The following is a 10,000-nucleotide window of genomic DNA, read 5'->3' as shown; positions in this document are numbered from 1 at the left end:
ATGGAAAGTTAGACTTCTTTCAGTACGCTCGAGAAGTGGTCACATTGTTCTTCGATCTGAGGAACCTTTCGGTTTTTAAGGGAAAACGCTTTAATAAAACAGAAAAACGGTAAAAGAAAAAGCAAAAAAAAAAAAAAAAAGAGAGAAAAAAGAAGAAATAAATCGATTATATCCTTCGAATCTTATAGTATTAGAGAAAAATCGTGTTCGAATATATATACGTTTTAACGCATCGTTTCGTTCTATCTTTCACGAGGCGCGAAAAGTGATAAGGGGAAGCTCGCGTGCTTTCAAGCGAGTGCGAAGGATTCGTTTGTAAGGAGAGTGAGAGTGGGGGGAGGAAGAGGAGATCTGTACGTTCATGAAACCACCCTTCAGAGATGGTCAGCCAACACGCGATGGCCACTACTGTTCGCAAAGTAAAGCAGGAGAATCGTCTTAGGCGACAGAATCAGAATCAAGGTACATGTGTTTTGCGTGTACGCGCATGACATTTGTGTCTATCTGTGTGTGTGTCTATCTCTTTCTTTCTTTCTCTCTTTCTCTCCCTCTCTTTCTCTCTGTGTATATTTTTGTGCATATGTATATATTGTGTTCCGTTGATATTCTCTTTGCATGCGACAATGAATATTAAAGTTTTATAACGCTAAATAATAATGCTAAACAATATATATATATATATATATATATATATATATATATATATTTACAAACAGACGTTACGCAATAAAATGTAGGGAAAAAAATATGGAATGGATCGACGGTGTATAAATATTTCTCGATAAATATACGCAAGTTTATTATGACAATAAAAAAAAAAAAAAAAAAAAAAGAAAAAAAGAAGAGAAAAGAAAAGAAAAAAAAAGAAAACAGAAAGAAAAAAAAGGGCATGAATACGTTAATTTAATTGGAGATAAAATAAAGCGAGTTCTTGTTTGTCGTCGTTGCAGATGAGGAGGGACCTTACAAGGCAATACCACCACCGAAACCGGTGCCGAACAATCAGAAAAAACAGAACGGACTACAGTGGGACGATCGGCGGGCGGTAGCCTTAGCACATCCGCAAGTACCAACTTCCGGTACAGAAAGAAGAGACGCGAATCACGTTGGGACAGAGATCCGAAATTCCGGGCAAATTCCTTTTGCACCGGAATACAGGATGCCACCGCTCTATGGAGAGGAACAGAGTTCGAGTCAGGCTCAACAGGCGGCCAGTCTGCAGACTCACAGTAGCAAGTTTCCGGTAAGTGTATGCTTCTTGTAAATGAATGTATCGATTGAAATCTTCGTTCGCAAGAACTCATTAGAAACATATTATCGTGAAATCTCGACGAGGACAATTTTTAAAACGAGATAGAATTAATGTGGAATAAAAGGAAAAGAAAAAAAAAATGAAAGGAGAAATAAAGAAATCTTATCTCGACGAAGATAAATTTCAACGAGAAATTTTTACGATCTTTGGACTCTTTTTTATTTCGATGGAAAAGAAAAAACGAAAGATTAAAGAAAGAAAAGAAAAAGTAAAAAAAAAAAAAAAGGAAAAAAGAAGGAAGGAGAGATAGTACGTAAAGAGTAACATAGGTGGTAGTACGCGTCATGGATGGTGCGGTAAGTTAATTAACGAGAGACCGACTCCATTTATTCTACATGCTTACGAACGGAGACGAGTATGTGTATATATTATCTGTGTGTCTCTCCATGCATATATGAGGAGAAGCACCTACGACACGATATACCCTACGACGTCAACCGTATTCGTATCTCTCTACGATCCTTTCTTCTCTTTTCTTCTATTTTTTTCCTTTCTTTTATATATATATATATATATATATATATATATATATATATAATATATCCAAACTTATATATATATATATATATATATATATATATATATATATATATATATTTCCGAACGAGCAAACTCGACCGTGTGTCGCTAAATTTTACTGCCAGCCTCGATAACCGCAAGTGAAATTATTATCGAGACGATATGATAATTTTATTTTCTTTATTTCAAGAGCTCCCGTAAAACCACCTTAAGATCACGACTATATTATACTATACGTAGGTTGGCAAGTAGGTAGATAGATATAACATTCCCGAACAACTCGAGATTTTTCTTCACTTAAGAAATTATAATTTTTTTTTCTTTTTTCTTCTTTTTTTTCTTTTTTTTCTTTTTCTCGTATGTTACTCGTTCATACTTATTCGCACATGCAAAATTAAAATAAATCGAGAAATCCCACGTGTTCATATATATATTTTATATATATATATATATATATATATATAATATAATATAATATATATATATAATATAATATAATATATATATAATATAATATAATATATATATATATATATATGTACTTACATATAATACTTTTTTCCATATCACATCGTCGTGAATTCGCTCATATATGTACTTACATACATATGTACTACAAAGGTACGAATGATCGAATTAAACGCGGACACCGGACTCCAAGTGAAATCTTCAAATAGTAGTTCATTGTATGTTGGTACGTAGACTCTTGGGAAGATTCTCAGAAGACTAGATTGACTAGAAGACTAGAAGACTAGAAGACTACATTGGTACGAAGTAGTGAAGGGAGAAGGGGTGAGAGGGAGGTGCATCATACGGTCGTTATTACCGTTTACCGGAAGCCAGAAGTGTTGTGATAGCCGTTCAGATAGACCACTTTTCTATAAGAGTCCCCGAAGGCGAGAAGAAATCGAGTAGAAGATCGCGATCAATGAATAGTCTGACGTATCATCGACTTTCCTACGTTTTTAATCGTTTCTTTAAACTCTCCTCGAATTCTTCTTCTTTGTCATCGTTCGTTCTAATTATCAACGTTATTTTATCAGGCTCGCAATCTTCTAGTTCGTTGGATAATTTTATATCTAAAAGATTTTAAATCAATACGTGTATTATTAGTTTAGATAAAATAAATAAAAAATATTATATAAATCATTGTCACGTTTTTTTAGTATTGTTAAAGAAACTTTGAATCTTTCAAATACAATGAAAGAAATTTTAAAGAAAAAAAAAAGAAAAAAAGAAAAAAGAAGGATAATAAAATTCATAAAATTCAGAGTTTGAATTTATTCAGACTAGCATTATTTGAATTACATTCGATGTATTAACGATAATTTTCATAACTTTTTGTAGATAAAAATTACAGAATTCATTATAATAATTTTTAATATATTATTAAAAAAGTATAGTTTTAATCGTTTAAATGCGATCAAAAAGTCTATTAAATAAAATCTGCATAATTCAATGCCCTTCTCATTAACGATTATGCAATATTCAACGTGTTAATGTAAAAAAAAAAAAAAAAAAAAAAAAAGGAAAATAAAAAGAAATATCGTGATCTCTAAAATGATTTCCTTTACGTTGTATAAATATTTTATCGAAAAAAAAAAAAAAAAAAAAATCAGACGTTTGAAGTAATCGCATTATGGAGATTCGAGTAATCGCATTAACAAATGTGTTTCCCCGGATTTCTTGATCTTTCATATTCCGGAAATAAAACTCGCGCGAAACAAATATGGAACTTCCCCATCTACGTATTTGTCGAAATTATAATGCAACATAGTGCGTTATTCCGCACCAACCGCAAAAAAGAAGATCTTTATCCGTCCATGGAGGTAATCGCGTTACGATGGAAATTACGTCCGACAACGGTAAAGCTTTCCTGGATTATTCTATCATTGAAAAGAGATAGCAAATTGAAGGGACTTTAACATACTTCTCATAGTAACATAAAAATGTATGAGTGAGCGAGTTAAACGTATTAAAACTAGAGTTATTTTCGCACATATAAGATCGTACACTCATTCGCATTCTAATTGTCCATAAACGTCATATTTCCTACATGATTTTCCATTATGCGATAATCTCAGAAACAGAAGAGTTCGCACTTTTTTTCGGTCGTGTACGGTTAAGTGCTTTTAAAGCGAAGTAGTATATCTCAGTTCGGTGACACCTACGCACAAGATGTATCTTTCTATGGGGTGTACCTTCGGTTAACGTCAACTTAAAAAAGAAAGTTTTTCAAATAAAATTAATGATAGTTGACGGAAGAGGGGGAAAAAGAAAAAAGAAATTTAAAAAAATAAGAAAAGAAAAGGAAATATAAGTAAAAATATATTATCTGTCCGAGCTAACATCATCACTTCGAATTAGAAATCTCTTATGTAAGATTTAAAGAACTAAATAAATCTCTATATTCTAACAGAATGTATTTCAAATTGTTTATTTCTATTTAACTTAGACGATCATTTTTATATTTATTGAATAATATTTATCAACATTTTAAGAATGTTCGACATTCAATAAGTTAGAAAAGATCGATTAACCTACATTCTGTAAGACTCTTGTTTGATCCTTAAGAACGGTTAATGGAACACCCTGTATATGGAACACACGTCGAGGTTAGTCTCGATGTATCTCCGAGGGACTCCTCGTGTATCATGGGAATGGAAGCAAGAAGTACCTTCCGATCGAATCGTTCGGTAAGGAGCGCATGTGCATCCTCGTCTTTTCTCGCATTAACATTGTCAAGAGAGATCTCGAATGCCAATGAGAAAACAAAAATATGTACGCGTCGCGACGATCTCGTTCCTTCCGTTTTCATGTTCCTGGAGCGAAGAATCTCTCTCTCTCTCTCTCTCTCTCTTTCTCTTTCTCTCTCTGTCTCTCATTTTCTCTTTTTCATTTTCTCTCTCTTTCTCTCTTTTTTCTGTCTCTCATTTTCTATCTTTTTCATTCTCTCTCTGTCTCTCTCTCTCTCTCTTTTTCTCTGTCTCTCATTTTCTATCTTTTTCATTCTCTTTCTCTCTCTCTCTTTCTTTTTTTCTCTCTTTCTCACTCTCTCTCTCTTTATTGGAATTCACTGCCTTTCACCATTCAACAACACACGTACGCTAGGCGTCTCCTCAAAATTTACTTTGTAACTCTTCGTTGCACGCACGTTTCTTCCTCTCGTCATTTAATTAGAATAAACTCGGTGTTAAGCTTATTTATCCTTTTACTTTTTCTTCTTCTTCTTTTTCTTCTTTCTCTTTTTTCCTTTTCCTCTCTTTCTCTCTCTCTCTCTCTCTCTCTCTCTCTCTCTCTCTCTCTCTCCCTCCCTCTTTTTTCCTTTAATACTAGATTCTTTTACGGAACTCGTCGAATTAACGGATCTCAGATTTTATCTTTGAAATTAGTGAAATTATGGATATTATTTGTTTTCCTTTATTTTTTTCCTTTTCCCTTTTTTTCTTTTTTAACAATTTATATGCTGTCTTTGATTAGTCCAATGATATAAACTGTGTTTTATATATATATATATATATATATATATATATATATATATATATATATATATTGGCGGATTTAACTTTCAAGTTGCCTGAGGTGCTTGACAAATTTTGGGGACCCCATTGAAGTAAATTAATTATGCATATTATATATTTTCTCGTTTCAACTGTTTATGCAAATGACGAAGTGTGAAATAAATCGTTTAAATACGATTATAATCAGAAATATTGAAATAAATATTATATATCGGCCAATAGATTATTCAATGAAATATGTTATATAATATAAATTTATATTGTTAAATTTATTTAGTATTGGAAAATCTCTGTTTTATGGAATCCAAAACAAACATCTCCTTCGCTTGTACATAAATTCGTCACTGTGTATATCGTGTTAATAATATTACCTATTGTGTATACAATACAAGAGATATTATAAGGAAAAAAAAATTGCATTTATTAATAAGTTAAATCCAATTAAATTTAATAAATTAAATACAATAAAAAAAATACGTGTGAATACATATCCTTGTTTATTGTATTCGTACAATAAAAAAGGAAAATGTCGATAAATTCAATATTAAATTTTAATTTTCTATTTTAGATATAAAAATAGAAATAGAAATATGATAAGTAAGAGGAATTTCAACATTTCTAATTGCAGATAGAACGAGAGGTGGTCCTTTCATCGGGAGACAAGAATTCAAAGATTCCGATTCTTCACGAGTACAAACAGAGGACTGCCGGAAGAGTAGCGATCGCACCGGATGCTCCTATCAAGCAGCAGGCTTGGGTACAAGAGGTAAGAAGAGATATTAACAAAAATCATCTATTTTCCTTTCCAACACCTTCACGTGTATTGTTAGAACGAACAAATCGCTAATTTCGGAATAATTAATTGTTCATAATAGAAAAGCGCAATTTTAATTAATGAATCATCCGTGATTCCTTTACGTACGAAAATCTATTTGTTAAAATCACGATCGATAGTTAAACCCACGTGAAACTAATTGTTCGAGAATGGTTTTATTTGTAGGCGGACAAGAAAGAAATAGACACAGAGCCAGAGAGAGGGACAGACAGACAAACAGACAGACATAGAGAGAGAGAGAGAGAGAGAGAGAGAGAGAAAGAGAGAGAGAGAGAGAGAGAGAAAGAGAGATATGTAGGCTTTCTTTCAGATTTTTATCACCAACTCGCTGAGAACATGTTACAATATCCTTTCATTAACGCAATCCTTTCTGCCTCTCTACTATATTAAATTTCTCCAGTTGCGTTATAATATAGTACTAGACTGTGTGTTATTAACATGGTCTTACGAAAGATAATAATGGTAATAGTAATATGAAAAAGTGAATACCCATTGTAACATGGAATTTAGTTTAGTTGGTTAGTGCTTTGGAAAAAAAAAAGAAAAATGAAATAGAAAATAGAAAAAAAAAAGGAAAAAGAAAAAAAGAAAAGAAAAGAACTAAAGCATCTGCATATCTCTTTGAGGACATAATTACATACACGTGGCTACGTATGTGTGTAGTTACATTTACATAATTATAAAATAAAAAAAAGAATAGGTGGATTAATAAGTGGATTAACTTGAGAAAGTTAAAAAATAAAAAAGAAAAAAAATAGAAACTCAAGGGTTCTCGCTTCGGAACTTCGGAATTATGGATCGTCATATCAGAAATGATGAGAAGGATGGACTTACGTTGTTAAGATCGTGAATTTCGTAAAGGATGGCCGTTGGGATGACGTTTTTCGGCCTCTTCTCTGGGGGCAAAAATAATCATTTTTTATCTTTGAAATGCGCGTAATCCTGACGGTGGGTATCCGTAGAGAGTCATAAGTCAGAAAAGCTTTTTCCGTATGCACGATACGTTGCTTTAGGGCCCTATGCTTGAGAGAGCCACGCTAGGTTCTCTCTCTCTCTCTCTCTCTCTTTCTTTCTTTCTTTCTTTCTTTCTTTCTTTCTTTCTTTTTCTCTCGCTTTGCACCAGGCAAAGCGTTGTTATTCCAAGCGCATCCCTTCCTAAGAACCGGAGAATTCAGTCCGACAACTTTGAAATTCCATGTGTGGCTTAAGCGCACACGCGCTTCGCTCTTACAGCCGCCTCGAGCCATTAGCCGTCCACTGCCCTCTTCGAAAGAGAATCATTTTCTGGGATTCCGAGGAATCACTTTTGTAGGAAAAATTTCAAACTTGAAATGACATTGCTTTTGGTAGGAAGAAATAATGGTAGTGGCGGGGAGGGTCGGAGGGGAGGGTGGGAGGAGAAAAAGAAATCTCACGTATTAGAACTCGTGAGACGAGGCGCGTTCGATCGGCGCATTCGAATTTATATCTTTTTTATTCGTTTTCTTTTATTTTTCTTTTTCCCCTTCCAGGCGAATCAAATGCACGAGGTGAGGCAAGAAGCTCAAGCGAGGAACTATCAATCGCAAGAATCTTCATTGTAAATATTCCATTTGTTCTGACAATAATCGATCAATGATATTTTAAAATCCTAAATTTAAAAGGATAACCTTTATTGCGTTTGATTTATTTAACTTACAAAGTTAGATTTTAATATACGATAGAAATTATTTAAAATTTTTAAACGAATGATAATGAAAGTTATCCTAGGATTAAAAATTTTCGATCAAATTTCTAATAACTAATAAATCTTGCTACAATTTCTTTCTTATTAGATCGACCACAAGCGGAGCAGTCGTAAGATCGACAAAGATAGACGAAGAGAAGTCCAAGCCTTTGTCAAGGACCTATCACACGATCAAGGACATGATATCCAGTCGATTTGGTCAGAATCGCAAGGACGTCGAGCCAGAACCGGAAGCGAGTTTGAACAACGCCGCTGACGAGTTAAGGAAACCTAGTAAGAGTATCGAGGAGGAAGAAGCGAAAAAGAAAGAAGCCATTTACGGGAAACCTCGTGCTCAAGAGCCTCCTGTCAACATGCAGCAATATCCTAAAAACGCTTACGGTAAAACGAACTAGATCGTGATTTTTATCGAACAATCGATAAAACAACAATCGATCTTCGATCGAGGAAGGAAAAGAAAAATAATTGTTAAAGTAAAGAAAAAGAAATGAAATGATTAATCGAATAGAAAAAGAAAAAGTTATAAAATAAAATAATAATAATAATAATAATAATAATAATAGTAATATTAATAAAACGAAGACACGGTGGATGACCGAGTGGAATTATAAATAATAATAAGCATGTACAGCGAGCGTATCGCGAAGCTTGCTATAATTAGCGGCGCCATCTTTATTAATGAGAAACGCGCGTTACGTACTTTTCTTCGGTCAATGCGCAGAGCAACGAACTCCCATGATAAATAACAGAACTCTCGCGTGAGTGATTCGATTGGATTGGATTTTATCGTGGTATATATTCGTTACACAATTGTAATTTCAGCATGAGAATTGGACCGATTGTCTGTTACTTCCTCGATCCTCGATCGTGTTCTGTACTCGGAGAGTAGTTACATCGGAGACGTTCTATCTGCGATGATATCGATGATTTAGGTCAATACGGGCATTCGTACAGTTACCAGAGCAATCAACAAAACGTACCACTACCTGGTCAACTTCAGCCGAACTTACCGGGACAGAGCGCACAGCTTCACGTAACCCATCACGCTCCAGTTAGTGGAGTACAGACGGTCCATCAAACTCAACTACCTTCTTTCGGTCAATCAACGCCAGGTGGTCAACAGGTGCAAAATGTCGCCAGAGATTACGTCGTTCAAGGGACGGTCGAATTGACGAATCAACAATCACATCAAGGACTTCATTCGAATCCTTCTCAGGGACAGGTATAATGGTCGAAGTTTCGTTCATATCACGAGATATAAGTAATCTAATTAGATTCTTCTGAAAAATATATAACAGGGCCAAAATAGCACGGTGCAGAAACAACAGCAGCAGCAGCACGGATTACCGATGCAGCAACAACAGCAACAACAACAGCAACAACAACAACAACAACAACAGCCACAACAGCAACAACAACAACAACAACAACAACAACAACAACAACAACAAGTAGGAAATACCATGCAGCACATGAGTCAACCGTACCAAAGCACCCAACAGTTATTGCATCAGAACCAAAATCATCACCAAAGTCCACGATTCGCGCAACAGCACGCTCAGAATATGCACCAACGTCAGTTGATTCAGCAAATGCATCAACAACAAATGGCAGGACAACAGCAAGGCGGTGCGAGGAATGCTCAACCACAACAACAACAGGCATATTTCTCGAACAGCGTATCGTACCAACAGTATCAGCAAGCTAGACAGGCTATGTCCAGGTCGCAAATCGATCTACCAAGTACCTCTAGACAAACTCAAGAATTAAGGATATCCAGTCAAGAGGTATATTATCATTATGCTCAAGGGAGGCCTAGGTACGGTGTACCACAAGTCTACATGAAGTCGGAAACCAATCAAGAGGTAGAATTCCAAAGGCGAAATTCAGCAAAAGGAATAGAGAAGGCAGCCTCTCAACCTCAGCTCTCTTACGAAGAGGAACGAGCTATTAGCGAGGCATCGAGAAATCCGGTGGTCGATGGGCTAAAAAATCACACGATGGATCCATTGGACAAGGAGAAATACGAGATAACCGTTGAAGATCGAGGACAAAACGAGTTTGGTAGGAATGGTTCCCAGAGAAAA

The 10,000-nt window shown here is 34.8% G+C and overlaps 1 protein-coding gene across 3 annotated transcripts in view; it reads left to right on the top strand.

Moving 5' to 3' along the window:
• LOC118448390 (uncharacterized) overlaps window positions 1–10,000 on the top strand; it is a 28,417-nt gene that overhangs the window by 14,950 nt on the left and 3,467 nt on the right. Inside the window, exons 2-8 of one of the 3 annotated variants that reach the window (XM_085658699.1) lie at window positions 1–462; window positions 951–1,243; window positions 5,981–6,118; window positions 7,699–7,766; window positions 8,002–8,294; window positions 8,846–9,135; window positions 9,212–10,000. The exon at window positions 1–462 is cut by the window's left edge and continues 98 nt beyond it; the exon at window positions 9,212–10,000 is cut by the window's right edge and continues 505 nt beyond it. In XM_085658699.1, the coding sequence (XP_085514825.1) occupies window positions 381–462; window positions 951–1,243; window positions 5,981–6,118; window positions 7,699–7,766; window positions 8,002–8,294; window positions 8,846–9,135; window positions 9,212–10,000 (1,953 nt within the window). In that variant the 5' untranslated portion in view covers window positions 1–380. Of the gene's footprint in view, window positions 463–950; window positions 1,244–5,980; window positions 6,119–7,698; window positions 7,767–8,001; window positions 8,295–8,845; window positions 9,136–9,211 lie in introns of those variants that run through there. The other 2 variants (XM_085658700.1, XM_085658701.1) reach the window with 2 other exon arrangements.

Source organism: Vespa mandarinia, chromosome 8 (assembly GCF_050613455.1).
Source record: "Vespa mandarinia isolate Hongniang chromosome 8, ASM5061345v1, whole genome shotgun sequence".
Taxonomy (NCBI): domain Eukaryota; kingdom Metazoa; phylum Arthropoda; class Insecta; order Hymenoptera; family Vespidae; genus Vespa; species Vespa mandarinia.
The sequence above is the reverse complement of the archived record's forward strand: the minus strand, read 5'-3'. Positions and strand labels throughout refer to the sequence as shown.